The sequence below is a fragment of the Schistocerca cancellata genome, chromosome 2 (genome assembly GCF_023864275.1).
Source record: "Schistocerca cancellata isolate TAMUIC-IGC-003103 chromosome 2, iqSchCanc2.1, whole genome shotgun sequence".
Lineage (NCBI taxonomy): Eukaryota > Metazoa > Arthropoda > Insecta > Orthoptera > Acrididae > Schistocerca > Schistocerca cancellata.
In genome coordinates, this window is record NC_064627.1 from 1,050,773,169 (window position 1) to 1,050,796,065 (window position 22,897).

Here is a 22,897-nt window from a genome sequence, read left to right on the forward strand (position 1 = left end):
TGAGATGGATGAACATTCTAGAAAAAATGGCTCTGAGCACTATGGGACTTAACAGCTGTGGTCATCAGTCCCCTAGAACTTAGAACTACTTAAACCTAACTAACCTAAGGACATCACACACATCCATGCCCGAGGCAGGATTCGAACCTGCGACCGTAGCAGTCACGCGGTTCCGGACTGCGCGCCTAGAACCGCGAGACCACCGCAGCCGGCGAACATTCTAGAACACATAAAACACTAGATAATGATTAAAAAATAAATATACAGTATTTATTTACAATACATACATTATTATGCAAACATAAATCTGTATCCTTCAGTCTCTCTAAGCAGTCTCACTCTATTCCACTCATACTGGATTTCAAATAGTTGCTAGTAGTCAAAGAAGCAATAGCATTGTTCTAAGTTCATAAGGTCATGTCTTCTGTAATCTCAGCAAAATCTGAGAGTAGTCTGAGGATGATCTGTGGTGAGCTTAGTGTGAAGGCTAAAAAGATGTGTGGTCCAGTCACAATGGCAGGCAGTGAGGTGATGCAGATTTGTCATCTTCTGGTGCAGTGTGTAGCGCCACGTTGCAGTGTGTGGTAAGCTCTGTACCGCAGCAGCTTGCAGCAGTCAGTTTAAATGTCACTTCTGTGGAGCTGTAAGCAGCATCCAACATGCTGAGAGCAGACAAAAAAGACCATGTTGATATCACAACAGCCTTACTGTTAATCCAGCTCAAATATCAGAGCATTTAAATGAATTCTCCATAAACATAGTGATGGCAGATGTTATAGCAGAGTATCAGAGTAAAGTAAAACCATTTGGACTTCATCAAGTGTCAGAGTATCTCACAGATTTAAAAAAAAAATTCAATAAAGGAAATAGAAAATGTTACAAGACCACTAAAAATAAAAACTCTGTTGGTTGGGATGGGATATCCAGTAGAGGGAATAAAGCATTATATACATAGCAGCACTTCCACTAACAGAAACAATCAACCAATCTTTTGAAAAGAGGTGGTTTCCTGGTGAGTTGAAGTATGCAGAACTCAGACTCCTGTTCAAGAAAGAGTTGAAGAAAGACATGGGAAACTATCATCTTATTTCTAATTTTCTAATCCTCTTAAAAGTGCTGGAGAAGGTATCCGGAATCTACGTTCAAATTTTTATTGCAAAAAATGATATTATTCTAAGTAACCAATCTGGATTCCAACATAGAAAAAACACTCTGGATGCAGTGAAAAACTGCACTGAAAAAATAAGTAAAACTTTAGATCAGAAGAGTAATATTGGAAGTACTGTTTGTGATCTAACAAAAGCTTTTGACTTAGTAAAACATGCCTTGCTATCTATGCTTATCTACAAATTAGATAAATATCAGATCAACAGCAGTGCTCAGCAGTAGCTTACGTCATACCTGCATGACAGAAAACAGAGGGTAACTGTCTCACTGCAAATGCTGTGAATTATTATTCTAAATGGAGTACAGTATCACAAGGTATGCCTCAAGGCTCCATTCTATGGTCAAAGTTTTACCTATTGTACAAGGGGTGTTCAGAAATGGTTTACAATTGCGCTGTTTTGCAAATACCGCTCAAACTATGGGCGCATCTTCTCATACAACGACGAATTGATTCTAGTACACCACACAGATGCTAGATGGCAGTTGTGAACACTGTGCATAGTGAAAGGATAGCACTTGTTTGTTGTTACATAGAGTAAACTAACGATATTCATAAATGTTTAACTGTGGTGTGTGATCAATGGTTGTCCGTCAACATCGTGCCCTCGCGGGCTATGTCAACAGCAGGGTGTATTGTGACACCATTACACAATTTTCATGTACAATTCAGCAGAGGTAACAGGAAATGTGATCAAAAGGAGTGATCCTCCAGCACGACAATGTGCAGACCCACCCCACCAAACAATAACTATGAAGTTGACATCACTGGGGTTCAATTTTGTGCCACACCCACCATACTCACCATATCTCACTTCATTTGATTATACCTTATTTGATAACATGAATGATGCGCTGTGAGGTAGGAGCTTCAGTAACAATCAAGAATTGCAGGCACCTTCCTCGAGTGGATGTGTCATACTCACAAGCAATTGTTCCATGGCGCAATGCCAATGTCATCAGGAAGGTGGCAATGGTGTAGTGAAGTTAGTGGGGAGCATGTTGAGAGATCCCATGTACATTGACTGATGTTCATTACCACTATGCCATTCAGTGACACCACAGTGGTGTTGTATGCAAAATAGCGGTCAACTGCTGGTGACACTACAGCTTTTCCATCTGCACGCCTTGTACAAATTTATTCGCTTGGCACCGGCAACACTGATTTGGATTACTTGGCTTGTCACCGGCCATTCTTGACATTACCAGGAGATTATAAATTGTCAAGTTTTACTAATCTCACAATTAGTTCACGTAAATTCTCAACCCTGTTCCCCTACTTTCATGAAACTTCGAAGATATACATACGTATTTATTTATTTGTATTGTCTTTGGTACTTAGTATTTCTCTTTCATATGATATGCAGCAAAACAGTCTCCAAAATGTAACGCAACTCCACAAGACTTGCACATTAAGTTTGTTGTTCTTGTTTTTTGTTTTTGTAACATACATGGCACTTTCTTCAGTTTTGTTTATCCATTTCAGAAATAAGCATTAGTTGCTGTTGCTTTATGTGACTGGAAAGACTGTCAACCAGCTCATGATGAGACGTATGCTCCAAGTTTTGTTCAGAAGCAGGTACATGGTCTTTTATCCACGAATCAGACACTTTCAACAAAAAAATCATGAAATCAGAGACTCTTGTTTTCTGTATTGAAATATTAACATGTACGGAATGCATTAAATAATGTGCAATTAAAGAGCTACAGGCAAACTTTAATTTGACCATTTTATAGTTTTTCTGTATATGGGGTAGTAACAAAAATATTGGTCTGCCTGATCCACTCCTTCCATGTATTTGTTGTAGTCTAATACACTGTCAAGTTATTGTGTAATTGGTTTTTCTACATTTTCTTCTGTCAGTCAAAGTGGCATTATGTATTGTATAAATCATTCGTAACATTTTAGTTTTTGAAGCTCTCCATATCTCTGCAAGTACTTCACCTTTCCATTGATGACAAGCTTCAAACACAAACACTTTTGCATGCTTTAATTTTTCCAGAAATGCTCTATTTTACCATATCATTCTACAAACTCGATTTTTTTTATTATTTTTTTTTTTTTCAATTAACTTCTCTGCAGGTTCTACATTGTTATAATAATTATCCATGTAGAGGTGATGCCACTTTCTATAAGAAGGTGTCAACAGTTCCATCACTGTTTTTGCTAAAGGCTGTCCAGCACCAGAATATATCTTGAATGAGGAAATGTATCCCATACTCGAATCACGCAACGTCTGAATGAGTATGTCATATTTCATAATTTTTGACAGATTGTAAACTTTAAAATTTGACCCTCCATGCCATGGTATCATTCCTTCATCAATTGAGATGTTTTGACTTAGGTCAAAACTTTAAAGAAACTTTTTGGAAAAATAATCAGTTACATTTTGCAAAATATCGGGTGTCTATCAATGGATTCGTTGACCAATAATCATCGGTCTTTGCTTTTTTGTACAGTTCCCATAAGGGTTGCAAGCCCAAACCATTTTGAGTCCCATAACATCAACAAATTTGTCATTTTATTTTTTTTATCCAGTTTCCTTCTATTGCGCTTTTCACTGTAGTACTTGTTGGTTTCATTGCTAATATATTCAAATAGATCGTTCCCAATATATAATTCTACAATATCCTCTACGCTCTGTGTATCTTTGGGAAATGTGTTTGGACCCAGAGGTCCTTCAAATTTATTATTGGTTCTCGGTATATCAAAGTCTGACCACTGTGCACTGTCTTCTTCGCCTGATTTATCTGAATCAGTTGGCAACTGTAGTGTTTGATGAATTCTTCTTGGAGGTATTTCACTATCTTCTGATGATTTTGCTTCACTTTCATTATTTTGATATCCAATGTCTTCTTCCCAATTAGCCAAGACGTCTGGAACGTCAGACAAGACGTCCACACATTCATCGTAGATAATCGTATTGTCTCTTTTGTCTGCCATGATGAAAGGGCCCAAGTACTTCTAAAAACAAAAAGTTGTTGGCGTGTGTAACTTATTGTTATCTAAACAAAACACCTACAGAATGCAAAAGATACTAATGTGCTGTCGCCGGCCACTGCGCGATACTATGCTCATGATACCAATATGGTGTTGCCAGCCACTGAGCGATACTATGCACACCACACCACTGTGGTGTCACTGACCGTTGACCGCAGTTTCGCACATGACACCACTGTGGTATCGCTGGATGGCATAGATTTGATAAATCTGGTACAAAAAACTACTACTGTAAAACTTTTCCAAATAGCCCTCATACATAACTGACTAACTCGTACATATAAATTTCTCAGCAATTCTGTTTGCAGCTAATAATTCTGTTCTACTAGAAGCTGGTAATACAGAAAAAAAATTCCAAACCATTAACTGTTTCCAGTTAAATGGGTTAAAGCAGAACACTGCAGAAACCCATTTGGTACATTTCAACAGCACAACAATCAGTTCATGGAAAAAGTTTATGTAATCAAATTCCTATGATTACATGTGGACAAAAACTTAAGCTGTAAAATGCATGTTGACTTCCAATCAAGTAAATACTAACAGAGCCTACTAATGTGAGCACATAAAAAAACAGCGTATCACGTTTATTTTGAATTTTTCATTAAGTATGGTATTACTTTCTATGGAAGTAGTGTATCTTGGATACTGAAGCTTCAGAAGGAAAGTGTCAGATACATGTACCCTGCACGGGAAAAAGAATCTTTACATCCATTATTTTGGAAACTATAAATCCTAACTCTTCCCTCCCTACACATTTCTGAAATTACAATCTCCTTACACATCAGACAAAAATTATTTGAGGAGAATCAGTTTAGTCACACTTAATAACACAAGAAACAAAGAGAATTTTATGCTTCCCACACAACAACTGAAATTTGACACAGTCTCCACAGTATATGGGATGAAAATACACAATATATTAATTGGCAAAAACATACTTAAAATCTAAACATAAGGCAGCCAAAGATTTTGTGGGAGAAATCTTATTACTCAATAGAAAAATTCATGGAGAATAAACTGATAATTTGAGTTAGCTATAACATAGTATTAAATTTTTTTTGACGTGTCTCCTGTAACCGAATTGGATAAAAAGGCTATCATTTTAATTATAACTGTTATTTACAGTTTTATTAATTAATCACAATGATTATGCTAGATCTGAAAAGTGACATAATAAAATAGGAAATTCCTCTCTTGTTTAATGCCGAAAGAAAGGTAAAAAAATGAATCAAACAAAGAAACAGATATTACGCCAATAAAAATAAACAAAACAGTGGTTACAGATGGCAGAGAAATAGTTAACATACACAATTATAACTATATAAATGTAGTAAAAAACTTGAACTAGAAAGAAATATTCCAAAAAAGAAGTTTACTAAGAAATTTAGAAAAATTAAGCAGGACCATGTTCTTGAAGCCAATCACAGAAGATGAACTGAGGAAAATTGTGCAGGAGCTGGAGTCCAAGAAATCAGCTATAGGTGACGAAATATCAAATCACATAATACAGGTAGTAAGTGAACCAATAATCACACAAGTCCTAGACATAACAAAAACCTCTTTCAGAGAAGGAATTTTTCCAGAAAAACGGAAGATATGCTGGGTAGTGTCAGTGTACAAAACAGGGATAAGGATGACCCCAACAACTACAGGCCAATTTCAGTGTACCACATTTTTCAAAAATCCTGGGAATGCTTATGTATACAAGATCAGTCAATTATCTGGACAAACATAATATTTTTGTACCATCATAGTGTGATTCCAGAAAGAGTAAATCTACAGAATCAGCAATTGGCAGTCTGACACAGTACATTGTACAGTTCTTAGACGAAAAAAAAGTTGTATCTACAACTGTTTCTGGGTCTCTCCAAAGGACTCAACACTACTGACCACAAAATACTGATACAGAGATTGGAAACCTATAATATTGGAGGGCATGAGGGAACTGGATACAATCGTATTTATGAAACAAGAAACAGCATGTATTGATATGGGACACATATCAGTCAGAAACCAACTGCTATTTCATCTTGTGACGAAGAAAGATGGGATATCTTTACTTCCCCTCTTGTTTTGCCATCTGCCTCCTTAAAATTCATTTTTTCAATTTTGAATTAAGTACCATTAAAATACGTGAATATAATATGCATTTTCATAGAACAGAAAGGTTGGTCCTCAGTTTTAAAGAACATAACACCAGATCTAATTTTGTGCTTAGTTTTATGCTTAGTTTTATGTACATGATTGATTTTCCAATTTATTTCGACTATTCCTAGTTAATACTTTTGTTATAGGGGGTGAAATCAGTAATAGTTTCACAACTTAAATTCTGTTGTTGACATATAAAAAAAATATAAATTCTGTACTAGTTATAAACATTTGGAGGAGCAACTAATAGTATTCTTAAAATATTTATTTAGCTCCATTCAAAAACATGTCCAAAATATTTAACAGTTTTCTCAAAAGTATTGTTTGCATAACAATATTTGTTAATTTCATAATTTAAACAAATAATTCAGACTAACTCTTGCAGTAGAGGAAACTGTCAAAAAGAACCAATTTTTCAATGTACTCAGCTTAATCGAATGAGTTGAGTTTTAATTGTGATTTCTGTAAATTTAACTTTGAACAACGTGTAACTTCAGTATCTATTATTGTGAGGATGTATAAGGGTCCCATTTTTGGTCACGAGACAGTCAGTCCACGGCCGAGTTTCAGACAAAAAACCTGTATTGGTTAGAACAACAACAATGCTTCAAATTAACTGGCGAATAAGTGTTAAACAATTAGGCCATGTGTAAAAACAATGACAGTGGCTGCTCCATACATACCTTTCTACTCTTCAAGAACTGTGAACTTTGTGGTTAGGTATTACTGCTTGCATATGTTCAACAGGAAACTATTGTAGCAGTATGTGGAGGTTTGCCAGCAAACTATTAATGAGGCTTATCGAAAATTAAACAACAATGCAGTGGCCATATAACTGTGCATTATTAGGGGGTTGTGAATAGTGAAATTAAAGTACTGTGAAACGCAACTGTGCACCTGTGGACTACATTATTTACAGTAGTCAGTGTTGGAAACCACAACCCATTTTTCAGCCAGTGTAGCAACGCAGTACATTGACACCAAGGACACCAAAGGAAATAAACAAAGTAGGCAGAACCGCTACAACCTGTTCATTAATAATATAGATCTCGAAGAGAAAGAAAAGAAAATATTGTATACAGGTGACATGACAATACTGAACAGTGACCAAAATGTTGGAACAGCTCAAGAGAAGAGCATTCATTTCAGCAAATGTCACAGCTCAATAGCTCACAGGGACTAGTTATAAAAAAAAAAATAAAATAAAATAAAATAAAATAAAATAAACTATATATGCAGTTTTCAGAAACAAACAGAAGGCTGTGCAAATGGGAAAAAAGGCAATCAGGATCATATGAAGAAGAAAGACTTCTGAAACTAAAATATTGTAGTGTCTATGCCATTAAGAAGACTGATGCAATGTTACTTCAGACTGCATGTTCTGAAGGAACATTGCATTGTGCTTCTTAACAACACAGGCACTGCAGTGTCATATTCATCCGCCGATACCAGGCAGTCACTTTCAATTAAAATGTCCTCTCCCATTTGGAAATTGCATAACGTGTGTCCGAGTACAGGCTGTGATGCAGGAGAGATGACATATAGAAATTTGTGTCAGACCATGAGTTGTCCACAGGTAGCCAAAGTAGTTGAAGTGACCCTTCATATAAAGCATGAAATCCAAGTTTGAATCCTAGTTTGGCACAAATTTTCATTGTCGTCATTCCAAATGCTTGTGTACACACTCACAACACATGGAGGAAGAATGATGTACGAAGCATTCCCCAGCTACAGACAATTCTTGAAAAAGGGCCTCAGTACTCAGGTATGAAATTACTAGGGAGCCTGCCTAAAAACCTACATACAGTGTGCATCACAGTAACTTTCCAAAGATGCTCAAGGACCATCTGATGGAAGAGGAATTTCAGTGTTGAAGAGTACTTTTTTATTTTGTTTATTTACTTGTAAAATGCTCCATTACAATACTTGTAATACTACATGTATGTACTGCATGGGTGTGTGTGGGTGTGTGTGTGTGTGTGTGTGTGTGTGTAGCATAATGTAGTATTTGCGTTGTATGATGATGATGATGATGAAAGATTGCAGAGAGTGAAACTTGCTGCCAGCACATAGCCTACTCCTCCCGAATAGCACGAAGGGGGCCACAGTCTTAATGCCCCATCTGACGGATGGTTCACCATCAATAGTGTTAGCTATTTACACCAGGACATTGGCACACAGTCTGGTGATTTGAAACTTTACACCACTACTGCTCCTCTCCTCGCCAGCCAAATACTGGCATTAAAAATTTTTACCACCAGCAGGATTTAAACCAGCTTACCCCCATGTAGAGGAGGAGGAGGAGATTAGTGTTTAACGTCCCGTCGACAACGAGGTCATTAGAGACGGAGCGCAAGCTCGGGTGAAGGATGGATGGGGAAGGAAATCGGCCGTGCCCTTTCAAAGGAACCATCCCGGCATTTGCCTGAAGCGATTTAGGGAAATCACGGAAAACCTAAATCAGGATGGCCGGAGACGGGATTGAACCGTCGTCCTCCCGAATGCGAGTCCAGTGTGCTAACCACTGCGCCACCTCGCTCGGTCCATGTAGAGGACCACCACACAAGAATGCATTAGTGACCTCGGCCATAAAGACAGGTGAAGAGTTTTTGCTACATTAAATTTGTATATATTGTTATTTATAATCAATAATGTTAGAATTGCTACATTAAATTTGTATATATTGTTATTTATAATCAATAACGTTAGAATGTAAGAAAAATGGTATGGAACTACATGATAAAGAATATTTTTTGTTTTCAATGTGTCCTGCATGCATGTCTCTTTGCTGTATTCTATGCATCATATAGGATCAAATAAAACACCCCAATTTAATTCAACATATATTCAATAAGTCAAAATTTGTTTTAAATTTCTCAGAGCCCAGAAATTGGGCACCCCGGTTTGGTACAGACTGTCGAAGACTTCAATGTGTCTGGACTCTTGGTGAAGAAGATGTCTTTCGCTTCTTGCAACAATTTAAGTCCTCTTCCTAGCACAAGTTACCAGGTCCTTTTCCAAATCCAAAACCGCCTTCCTTAATACTGACCTTGAAAGGATACAAAATTTTATGCTATTTTATCGGTAATAATTTCAGTAAAAAAGCATCTGATTAATAGGAAAATCCCATATCAGCTTGCGTATAAATTAAAAGTGTATATAGTTGTGCATTTAGGTAAAGTTGAATAGAAAAGTCATTTAGAGGGTTAGAACTATGTTTATTATGTATGAAGATTTATTACAGAGCACGTCCTGTTGTGGCTGTTCAGTTTACTTGTCCAAGTTATACCTCATGGGCTCCATGCAATGACAAAAGCTGTAATGCTGTGCTTGCCATCATAGTAAGTACAACAAAGAGACTTCCGCAATGTATGCAACTCCAAGGAATATCAGTGACACCAACATAATACATGGCAATAACGTCCATATATATTGGATCTTTCTGAAATAGTGCTTCATTTAGTTGGTTGAATGTCGAAGACTGAACAGAATGTCAGCCTCACAAAAAGACGCATCCTAATAACTAATCTTTTGTCTGATGCTTAGTCAATGTACAATAAATTCTAATTGTAACTCCAAGTTGTCAGAACACTGCTTTAGTTGACATTGGCACTGAATTCAAGATTAAGAAGATTTCATCCAGTTGAGAGTTTGACAACTACTACAGAGCAGATGGTAGTTTATTTACAGCACAGAAATTGCCAAAACTCTTGCAACCTCCACAAGCCTATATCCAAACACCAGTCCTTACCAAACAAACCAATGAGCAACAATACCAACACTTTGACTGCTGCCACTCCTTCCACATGAAACATTTCCTTGCCTAGAGCCTAGGCATCTGTGGCAAAGTGTGTGTGCTCCACAACTGAATCAAATCACTCAACACATAGACACCTACAACCTTTCCCAAGCTCCCTACTTTGTAAGTACCCTACAGATCTTACTGGCTAACAAATGTTTCAGACAGCATTCTCCACTCACCCTCTGACTAATTCAGTAAGTTCCCACTTCCAAAAATACTAAAAGCCCCATGCCCTCCAATGGCCTCATGTAAAAAGTATCACCCAGCTCACAATTCTAAGTCCACCATTGCAGACTTAGGCAGTAACAGGGAGTCATCCCTCAGGGGCCAGAGCAGCACTGACCTTCTGCATTGGAGAGCAGCAGTTTGCAGCTAGAGTGGTACTGCCATCATCTCTCCACACCAGTGCAAACTTCTAACCCAGTAGCCATCACACACTGCAGAGTGACGTATACAGTGTCAGCAAAATGGGACATGGTCATCAACTGGCTGTCACACCACCCCAACTTCCTCACATAATTAGCATTGCCCGTGGACTACGTGCCTCCAGAGAGCATATCCAGGGGCACCACAGCACTGTGACATTGTAATCCAAGATGAATAAAATATGTTTATCTTGTAGCTGAGATTTCCTAGCCACCCCCAACCAGCACTTCTGTCTCTACAACCTGCCACTCCATCCCCTCTGCACCACAGCGGCCCAATTCACACCCAGGTTGCTAAGGAGACCATCTGATCCCGAGAGCCAGTCATTTTCATCCTGTCAATGCTACACTGTGACAGTAAGATTGTGCACTCAATTTCTGTGCTATGTTACAGCTTTACATTCCTGCATGCTTTAGTCAGAATAAACAAGTCAGGGAAGCAACTGCAGCAACACCATTCTCAGACTCATCACACTTGTTGAACTACAGCAAGAAAGAAGAAAGCCAGTACAGTATTGACATAACAGTGGTGCCTTGCTTTCTAATGTATGTACCCTCCATATTGGACTTTTTCTTTTAGATTCACTTTCCCATATGGCTAACCTTCTTTCCCTGTGGACTAAATTTCTTTCTTCTGTCTACTTTTTTTCCCCTCATTCTCTGGGTGTACCACCAACACTTCACCTTTTGACTGAACAGATTCAGTCTAATATTTCCACTGCTTCTACTTGGGCTCCCTCAAGGTCCTTTTTAACTTGTTAGATGGTATATTCTTTAATTTTCCCATATATGCCATAATTGTGTGTGAGCCTAATTCTTGGGAGTCTCTGAACATGTCTAAAATTGTAGTCTTCATTTCCTAATCATGTCTGCTGCTGGGGATTATATTTCTGTTGCTTCAGTGTGTGTCTGTGCTCTGTTTTTTCTGGGCCACGAATTTTTCCTCATAATCCTTCGTTCTTCCTTCAAGATGTTTTCCAGATTGCCTTTTCTGTTCAGAATTAAGTTTTTGCTTGAGTACTGAGCTACACATTTTATCAAGATGCTGTAATGCCTAATCTTTGTATCTTTGTATGTGTGGATGTGCACTTGCTGCTGAACATGTCATGCATTCTCCCAAACAGTCTCTTGAGTTTTCATAACCAAGCTCTGTGTTGTTCCTTTCCTAGCCCTGTTGGGTACTCAATCCCACCAAAAAACTTGGAACCCTTTTGATTTTCCCCTACCTTGTATTTAATTGCTGAAAGTTCTACAATTTTCATTATAGCTTTTTATTCGTTATGTATCTTTTATTTTGTATTGCTTTTATTTTTCTATTTTTGTTCTTCTCGCTTCCCTCTTTCTGTTATTTTCTGCTATCTTAGATCTTAACTGTTCCCACTAATGTATCTTCACTTCTCATTCTGCCCTTATCATCTCTGGACTGAAGCTGGCACATGCTCACCAACGTACCATCTCTGACCTCCCACTCCCTATAACATCTCACTCTTCCTCAATGTCAATACTCATCCTCACAACATGTGGGTCTCTCTCATCCTTGGGCCTGAGTGACCAGCCCTTTCTTTCTCACCTTCCCCAACCTGTACCCCTCTCCTTCCTGGGGAAGGAACTAATAGTTCCAAAACCTTGAACAGTTTTGTCACTTTCACTTTTATAAGTATGTTGTAACAGTACTAAGCACTTCCCTTACTGAATATAAGAGACAGCCAGCAATTCTGACTCAAAATTTAGTAACTCGCATACTTTCCATTTGAGTACATAGCACTTTATCAGTTATTAATACACTTCAGTTGAGTAGCCTATAGTGACTGCTTCTGCCAATTAATGTACTCATTCTACTTCCCTGAAGGTTCTGCTTCATGATGGGTTTTATGAAACGGGTGTGTGACTGACTAACTGGATGTACAGCAGAAATGCTGAGTCACATATAGGACAACAAAAAGACTGTCACAAATAAGCTTTTGACCAGCACGGCCTTTGTCAAAAATAGACAACACACACACACACACACACACACACACACACACACACGCAAACACACACACACACACACACACACACACACACACACACACACACACACACACACACACACACGACTGCAGTCTCTGCCAACTGAAGTGTGGCTTCAGTTGCCAGAGACTGCAGTCATGTGTGTGTGTGAGTTGTGTTTGTGCTTGTGTGTGTGTGTGTGTGTGTGTGTGTGTGTGTGTGTGTGTGTGTGTGTGATCTGTTATTGACAAAGGCTTTGCTGGCCAAAAGCTTATTTCTGACAGTCTTTTTGTTGTGCCTATATGCAACTCGGCATCTTCACTATATGGTGAGTAGCAACTTTCCTTTTCATAATACTGTTACGTTCCATCCTGGATTTTCCATTATTTGACTAACTGAATGAATGTGCCATTTGGAAAGCAGCAGGGGGTGTCCGCAGAACTGAAGCAACTCGCAGGTTATGCCTCGATAGCTCAGTCTAAGAGCACTGCTTGTGAAAGGCAGGGCAAAGGAGTCAAGTTCTGATACTTCACACAATTTACATCTGACAGGAAGTTTCAAAACAGCATTCACACTGCTGCATAATAGAAGATTTATTCCAGGATTTTCTCTCTCTTGTTATTTACTGCTCCATCTGCCATAAATGTGGTATCTACCAAATATAAGTTATGATTTGGCTTGCTTCACCCTCTTAGTGTTCTCAATAGTTTCTCTCATCAGTTCTGCATCTTTTACTCTCTCATCTTTTCGAATACATTTCCAAATAATTCATTTAATATGGCATATTCAGAAATGTTCCCATAATTATCTAAAGTTTCATTTCAGATTTTGCCTTCCTCTTACTTCTAACATCTTTTGTTGTTCATTAAGTTTCTTCATTAAATACAAGGTGGTATTCAAAAGTTCCCAAAATTTTAATTTTTCATGCAAATGGCTATGAGTACACTGAAACACTGTTAGGCATCTGCCCATACACCCTTCCTGAATCAGTGTAGCAAGTGGCTGAGAACAGAGTGATTTGGTTAGTTGTTGGTGAGGTTATTTCCATTGTCATGTTTCTGTGAGTTTGTGGTTTTACGATGGCAACTTCAAAGAGCAGTGTGTCTGCATTAAGTTTTGTTTTAAGCTTGGGAAAACCACTGCAGAAATACACAAATCTACAGCAAGCTTTAGGAGACAGGTCAGACATAAGAACATCACTGGCATAAGCATTTCATATATAGGCAAAGGTCAACAGATAATGATGACTGTCCCAGGTTAGTTAATTACTTAGTTTCATGTTCTGTGGAACATTTGTAAAATTAATCGTAATGAAGTGTCTTGGACAGGTAATCAAAAATTGTGGTGGCAGGAATGTGCATCTCTTTTTGTGCTAAAGACAATCTTATGTAGCGTAATCTCATTTTCTCCTCTAGTATTATAATTATGTACATCACTGCTTCGTTTGAACTGCAGTGAATTATTTACAGTAGACTTCAGGAGGAAATAAATATACTGTGAGGCAGTATTCAAAATGCCTAACTCCTTAAACAGATGTCTAGAAGGTGGTCATGGGTGAGCGCTACATATTATTCTTACAGTATGTGTTTGTGCAATGAGCGCTTCCAATCTTAAAGTTGAGTTACCCCAGAACATTATTCCACATGACATTATTGAATGAAAATATGCACAATATTGAACTTAAGAAATTTGTCACTCCTCAAGATTTGCAATGATTCTACGTGCAAACATCATTGAACTAAGTTGTTTTAGGAGTTCCAATTCCCCCCTCCCTTCCAGTTTAAATTCTCATCAATGTGGTCAGCTATTAACCGGCATCATACTAGAAAGTGGATGGGAAGTGAGGGATCTCATTCTGCTACATTGTAGATAGACCATAATAAATTGACTACTGCGACATCTTGAGAGTAAGTTATGGTAAATGTTAATGTATTCCACCCGAAGAATTGAAAATTAGAAGGACTGTGGAGAAGTTTGACCATAACTCTTACAAGATGGTAAGTCTGCAAGATACTTAACAACTGCTTCAAGATGTTCCAAACTTTCTTTCAAGGACAGTCTTTGATTACGAAAGTTGACTGTACAGCTGTGATCTTGAAACCAAGCAAAAATTACCACAATAGAAATCCCCTAGGCCAAAAATACTATATGTGCAGTTGTTCCCTCATCCACCATCCAAAACAAGTTGAAGGGGGTGAAGGCCTGATAAACTGAGGGAAATGAATCACACACGCTAAAAAAGAAAGATTTCCACAGGATAGACTACCAAGGGGACAGAAACATTAGAATTGGTGTTTTCACTCCCAGAGGGACTACTTTGAAGGTGATGTGAAAAATAAGATCTAGGTAATGCAAAGCAATTTTAATTAATCATATATTTTGGATACCACATCATAACTGCCTCTTTTTTGATGTTTTCATTTTCTAAGATGCTGAACTATATGTCTTATTTAACCTGTTATGCCTTCTTATTCTTGAATAAATCCTCATAAGCTACTATTCTGATTACTTGCCTGATGAGTACTTTTCTTTCTATGTCATGTCTCCTTTTACTCCATACTTTACTATTCTATGATCACTTAATATTCTAAAGAGGTGCACAATAGTGACATCCATGACAATACCTTAATGTCTGATAAAATATTGTCAATTTCAGTGTTAGTTCAATTTGGTCCTTGTAATGTTTATTTTAAATTTGCTTTCTTCTCAAAGAATGTATTAATGACAAACACATGCATCTCAACAAATTTTACTAATGTAGATCACTCATTTCTGGAGTAATACTCAAAGTTTTCTAACAACAAATCATTTATCCTACTTCTGTATTAGAATCCCCATCATCTTGTAGTGAGATTTTCTGTTATTTATCAGTTACTGTAACTCTTCATAGAAGTCTACCTCCTTACCATAATATGAGCAGACTGGTGCAGAGAACTGCACAATATATAATGGAATATCTTCTTCTTCTTTAACATGTCTAGTGATTATATCAGAGTTCCTTTCAATATATGTAACTGTGCTTCTGATTTTCTTGTTTAAAACAAAGCCTACACCTGAATTCCATTCCTCCTATGTTTCTCTGTATTTAAAGGTACGTTTTGATTTTCATTAAATTTGGTCTTGATTTTTATTTTATTTTTCTCCAGCTGTTAAAAGCCTCCTCTATCTTATTAAGCTTTACTAAAATTCTCTTCCAAATACCTTACACTGCATTTGGATCTTAGACTCCTTCAATTTATTGTTCCCAAATAAATTGCTTTTCTATAGCCCATGTTATTACATATTCAGTTATATTAAATGTAGTGAAATGTGGGTGCAGAAGCTGGCCGTGATCTGTTGGCTAAAGCCATTTTCCAAGTTCTCTCAATCCACTGTTCCCAGTATACTGTCACCTAGATCACAATTTGCATGTGAGCTTGAATGTGTCATCTGGGCTACTAAGAACTATACCCCTTTTACACTAGCTTCTCAGTGTCCACAGATATTGGCAAGACATGCAACCAGTCAGTTTTTGGGTCACACTTCATACAAGTAGTCCAGAGTTTCAAAGTGTGGATGTCTGTATTGGGCACTTGGACATATCCTGGTTAGTTCAATTAAACCAGCTTCTCTATTAGCAGATACTGTAAAGGGGGGCCTTGGTCACACAAGGGATGATCCTTGTGGTTAATGGTACCAGCCAGATAGGTATTTTGGGTTAAAGCCAAAGTCCAGACAGACAATAATCAAGAAAAACAGAAAAAAAGAAGCTTCATGTACAGTAAAGAGAGATAAAGCAAAGGGTAGTATCAATTTCCTTCATCAAAATACCAGGGGAATAAAAAATAAAGTAGATGAGCTGTCAATGTGTTTAGATGCTCTCAAACATAAGAATGAGATTGATATACTTTGTCTGAACACCATGTAACTGTGGGGATGGAAAGCGTAAGTATATATGGGTATAATTTTGCATCTTACACTTGCAGATCTAGAACAGATAAAGGAGAAGTTGCCATTTACACAAAACAAGGGCACAAGTACAAAACAGTAGAATTAAGCAAATTTTGTGTCGATCAGCACTTTGAAGTTTGTGCATGTGAACTATAGCTAGCTATGTAGCAACAGTGTACAGGTTACCATTAGAAGATTGAAAGTGTTCATAAATAAGTTTGAATCCCTATTATCCTGTCTGTCAAACAAAAAGAAGAAGTTATTAATCTGTGACAATTTCAATGAAAACTTTCTAAGCAATTCCAATAGAAAAAGTGAACTAGCAATGTTATTAATTACATAAAACTTAGAATCAGTGATCAATTTCCCTACACATATAACTCAAGACAGTAGCACACTAATAGATAACACATTTGTACAGCAAGAGGATGTAAGACTAACACATGCTTACCCTGTGATAAATGGATTATCAGACCAAGATGCACAACTGATTAACTTACAAAACTTAGTGTGGTGTACAGCTCTGAAACCATTAAGTAAAAGTCTAAGGCTGGTCACCCCAATATCTATAGAGTACTGCAGAGAAAGTTTAAGAAATGTTAATTGTGGAGATGTGTATAACGAGCCAAATGCCAATGATAAATGCAACATATTTCTTGGTAAATTTATACCCATTTTTAAACACTGTTGCCCCAAAAAAATTACTAAATGTAACACCAAACAGTTTTCAAAGAAACCTTGGGTCACTGCAGGTATTAAAGTGTCTTCAGAAAGAAAAAGAAAATTTTATGAGGCAGCAAGAATTAGTAAAGACTGAGAAGCAATTGTACACTATAAAAATTATTGGAACATACTGAGAAAAGTTGTCAGAAAATCAAAAAATATGCATATTAAAGATGAAATTAACAACTCAACAATAAAATCAAATCAGTATGGAATATTGTTAGAGGAGAGAGAGGAAATGTAACCACCAGGGTAGGTAGCATTACTATTAAAGAGAATGAGACCATCTTAACCAACAGTTCACAAGAAGCTAATGTACTTAACAACCATTTCTTAAGTGTAGGTGAAACAATTGGTGAAAAAGCCAAGTAGTATATTGAAGAGTCAATTTTGAGAAATCCTAGTCAGATTAATTTTCATCTAACAACATCTTGTAAAATAAGGAAAATCATTAAATCTTTGAAAAATAAATGTTCTGTTGTGGTACATGACATCTCTAACAACATATTAAAACAATGTGAAGCTGTCACAGCTAATGTTCTGAGTCATATCTGTAATGCATCACTAACTCAAGATATTTTCCCAGACAGGTTAAAATATACCATTATCAAGCCTCTCTACAAAAAAAGGGGATACCACAGATGTCAATAATTACCAGCCAGTATTCTTGCTTAAAGCATTTTCAAAAATCGTCAAGAAAGTAATGTACTGAAGAGTGTTAGCCATCTCAACAGTAATGGGATATTTAGTAAAATACAGTTTGAATTTCAAGAATGGTATTCCACTGAGACAACAATATATAATTTCACTGCCAACATAATAGAGTCTTTAAATAGTAAAATGTCACCAATAGGAATTTTCTGTGACTTATCCAAAGCGTTTGATTGTGTGAACCTTGACATTTTGTTACAGAAATTACCATTCTATGGTATAAATGGGACAGCATATAAGTGGTTTAAGTCATATTGTAAGTTTCTTTATATGGTTTAAGTAATTTAAGGAAGTTTCCCACTTCATCTAACTAAGGTGAAATTACATTAGGTGTTCCTTAGGGTTCAATCATGGGTCCCCTTCTGTTCTTGATATATGTAAATGACCTCGCTTCTTATCTGAAACAAGAAGCTAAACTGACACTGTTTGCTGATGATACAAGCATAATTGTTAATCCATTAAAGAAACTCCAATAGAAAATTATACAAAGAATGTCTTTGGAAAAGTTACTAATTGGTTTTCTGTGAATGGGTTTGCTCTGAACTCTGAAAAAACACAGTACATCCAATTTTCTAGTGCAAGAGTACAGTTCCTTCAGTAAATATAACACATCAACAGAAGACAGTAGCCAGGGTAGAGCAGACTAAGATTTTTGATATACATGTAGATGAGAATCTTAATTGGAAAATTCATATTTTGGATCTCCTAAAGCAGGGCTTAACAACTGGCTGGTTTTGAGCGTGAGTACTCGCGTCTGCTCAGGCACGTGCTCGCGAGCAGGTGCAAGGTCGCGGAGTAGGGAGGGAGGGGAGGGAGGGGAAATGTGCACACACGTATGAATAGGACCGCAGCGTGCCTATTGAATTCGCGCCGATTGTGTAACGTTAAAAGCTCTAACAGTCACTTCGCTGGTGAAGAATCATGTCAAGTCGCCGTTGTGTAACCCCAAATATGCTTTCGCAGTTCAACCCCTATTGGGAGGAATTGTATCTGTTTACAGAAAAAGATGGTGTTGCAAAATGTTTAGTATGTCACAAAATGCTGAATTCTTTTAGGAAACTTAATTTGCAGCGACATTATATGTCATACCACGCGAAAGACTACGGAAGTGGAAAATGTGATGGACCAGATCGTGCACAGGAAGTTATTAAACTTAAAAGGAAGCTATCCGAAGAAGATCTGGATGACGAAGAAAAATCAACTGAGGCAGCTCTCAGAGTGAGCTACAAAATTGCTTTGTTTTTAGCAAAATCCCTGCGCCCCTTCACTGATGGCGATTTAATAAAAGATGTTTGGTAGTTGCAGTGGAACATCTGTGTCCATCTCAAGTTGAACAGTTTCGGATTGTGCCATTATCTGACATGACCATTATGCGTCGCATACAGGACATGGCAGACGTCCAGAGCCAGCTTGCAAATATCTATAAAGATTTTATGGCGTATTCTCTAGCTCTGGACAAAAGTGTTAATATCACTGGAACAGCGCAGCTTTCCATATTTATTAGAGGTGTTAATAGAGATCTTCAGGTGAGGAAGGAGCTCCTCGATGTAGTAGCCATGAAGAACACTACAACCGGAGGTGATATTTTAAGTAGTGTTGAAGAAAGTGTTGAAAATATAGGATTGTTGTGGAATTCTTTAGTTTCGGTGTCTACAGACGGTGCACCAGCGATGACAGGGAAAAAATTAGGTTTCGTTGCGCTGTTGAAGGAGAAAATGCAAAAACTGACCGTGCCGAATGAAATAAGGGGCGTTCACTGTGTGATCCACCAGGAAAACTTATGTGCAAAGAGTATCACTCTAAAAAATGTGATGAGTGTTGTTGTTCATACAACCAATTATATAAGGAAGCATGGGCTACAACACAGACAATTTAAAAGCTTTCTTGAGGATGTAGAAAGCCAGTATGGTAGCCTGCCTTATTACAGCGAGGTCCGCTGGCTTAGTCGTGGCGAATTATTAAATCGAATTTTTGCCTATTAGATGAGATAAATATGTTCATGGAAATAAATAACATGTGTGTTCCTGAATTGAAAGAGCCTTCATGGAAATGTGATCTGGCGTTCTTAGCAGATTTAACTAGCCATCTGAATGCTTTGAACATTTCACTACATGGTAAAGATCTACTAATTACTCATTTCATAGATCGAATACGAGCTTTTAAAATGAAATTGACACTTTGGGTGAGTCAGCTGGAAACAGGAAATCTAGCTCATTTTCCTAAATTATCATCCATGTAAGATGTTCACAAAGACTGTGAACGTTATTCACATAGTTTAGTTGCGCTTAAGAAAGAATTTGATCAACGCTTTCAAGATCTGACAGCACTAGACAGTGATTCTGATCTGTTCTCCTCTCCATATTCAGCAAATATTGAAGAGATTCGTCCTGAGCTGCAACTAGAAATTATTGACCTGCAGTGTGACAGAGAATACAGAGACAAATTTCAGAACAAGAAAAACATTTTGGAATTTTACAGACACTTCCCTCAGGATAAATTTCCTCATTTGCACAAACTGGCGGCTACAATAATATCAATGTTCGGTTCCATGTATGTTTGTGAATAACTGTTCTCTGCAATGAAATGTAACAAGACGCGCCTGAGAAACGCATTGTCTGATCGAAATTTAAACTGCACGCTGCACCTACGATGCACAAGAACCATTACTCCGAACATAGACGCAATTGTGAAGGGCAAAAAGTACAAGATAACAGAGAATCCTACACTTCAGTGACAATGTAGAGGCATACACTAAGCTAATAAAATTATGTAGCACATGTACATTCTCCTTTATTTGTTTCATTTGTCACAGTAATAATTAGAGAGTGATATCCCTGCAGGTGGCCGTGGATTTACATTGACTGGCGGCAGCTGTTGTGTGCCCCATGTGACTCTCCCCACTCTCCACTCTGGTCCGGTAGTGGGGGTAGCATGCTCGCACTGCTCCGTGCTTGCGCCTTGCTGCTCACAGCTTGCTCCGTGAGCACGTATGTTGTGAAGCCCTGTCCTAAAGCAACTAGGTTCAGCAAATTTTTCAATAAGAATAATTTCCAATTTTGAGGTTATAGTAATTAGCAAGCTAACATACTTTGTATACTTTCACTCTCTGATGTCATATGGAATAATATTTTGGGGTAACTCAATACTTCGGCAAAAAGTATTCACTGCTCAGAAGAAAGTGGTTACAATAATGTGTGGGGCTCATAGTCGCACATTTTGTAGGCATCTCTATAAAAGATCAGGAATTCTTACAGCAGCCTCACAGTACATTTACTCAGTAATGAAATTTGTTCTCAACAACATGGACCAGTTTAAAAACAACAGTGCATTCATGATTACAATACCAAAAGAAAGAAAGACTTACACTATCCTCTACCTAACCTCTCTTTGGCACAGAAAGGGGTAAAATATGCTGCTCGCTAAATTACCAGATGAAATAAAATGTCTGACAGACAGCAGTAACAGTTTTAAAAATAAATTGAAATCATGTCTCCCTGACAATTCCTTCATTACCTTAGATGAATTCTTGTATAGGAATAAACAAACCTGTAGGTATAATATAGGCATTTTGTGCCATTTAAGGGAATGGAGTAGGTAATAAAAATTTTAAGCTTTAAGAAAAAATAAAAATAAAATAAAAAACTTACTCGTGTGTATTTCTTATGCACTTGAGATGTTCCACATCACAATGGTTACCATGAGACTGATCAATGGAACATGTAACGAACAAACAGTACAATGTGATTCAACTTATGTAGCCTGTTACTTGTCATATTATATAATAAAATATGGCAGCAGGAGAAAAACATATAAAAGACATGGATATGTGCAAGATTTTGGAGCCTGTGGCTCCTTCTTCTGGCAGAAGGAATGACAAGAAAGAGAATGGGATGAAGGAAAAGGACTGTCCAAGTTTAGGAAATGGGGAGAGCCACAGAGAAACTGCCCAGAACACCAGGGTTTCTCATCCAGTGCAGACACCAACAATCAGTCTATCCTTCATGTCCCATCCATCCCCAGACCCAGGGTTCTGTAACTCTCCTTACTTCCTAAAACTTGCCAGTCTTCTTTCTTCATCTCCCTTCCTTTCCCTCCAGAACTTCTGTCATAAGAAGGAGCCATTGGCTCTAAAGGTTGTGGACTTTTTTTATCCTCATGTGTGTTTTTTTCTGCTGCTGCTTGGTGAGTATGTTTTTTATTCGCCAATATTATATTTTCAAACACTGATTATTTTCAATGTTATAATAAAATATGTCATTTTTCACATACCTGAGAGCAATAGGCTTCATGAATAGCTATATTGCCAGGAAGACTGCGGCCACAGCATCTACATGGTCGCAATTTTCTGTGTTGTTGTAAGTGTCTGCACAAGTTACGGTATCGAAATTCACGGCGGCAAATTGGGCATCGTAATGGTTTGGGTTGCGGTGGTGCCTGGTTACCAGTAGCAGTTTTTTCAGAACCTTTGTTCAGGTATTTGGTGCATGAAAAACCACCTGCTATGAAAGGAACTTCTATAAATATAAGAATCTGAAGCAGAATATTAATTTATTATTTGTTTCAACTTTAATTCATTGATTTAATGCATAGAAGATCCATTCAAAATTTGCACTAAACTTCATATTGAATTAATTTACAATACATTTATAAACCCTTGAGTTGGTGCACCTGTGTGTAAAGTGCGCCAACCACAAATAACAATGACTTTTACCATACCACTGTTGTTTTACAATTTCAAGTCCACACCTATTCCTTCATCATTGCTTCAGCTAACACAGTGATACATTCTGTTGTTATACGTCCATGTGAGAGTCAGTAATATAAAATTAACAGATAGCTACGTGAGAAAAAAATTTATGATCCATGCAAGAAAATGATCTAGATCAACTGGACTGTTTAATGCTCTGAGTGGGTCACTACTGTGGGGTAACACTTGTATGTGGCAACAGATTGATATAATTAAAGATTATTTTATTATTATTTAATTAAACAATTCTTTAG

The 22,897-nt window shown here is 37.4% G+C and overlaps 1 protein-coding gene across 2 annotated transcripts in view; it reads right to left on the reverse strand.

The window, feature by feature from the left end:
* Nucleotides 1-22,897, reverse strand: part of LOC126163031 (uncharacterized) — a 300,543-nt gene that overhangs the window by 109,582 nt on the left and 168,064 nt on the right. The window contains exon 12 of one of the 2 annotated variants that reach the window (XM_049919905.1): nt 22,166-22,392. In XM_049919905.1, the coding sequence (XP_049775862.1) occupies nt 22,166-22,392 (227 nt within the window). Of the gene's footprint in view, nt 1-22,165; nt 22,396-22,897 lie in introns of both variants that reach the window. The other variant, XM_049919904.1, reaches the window with a different exon arrangement.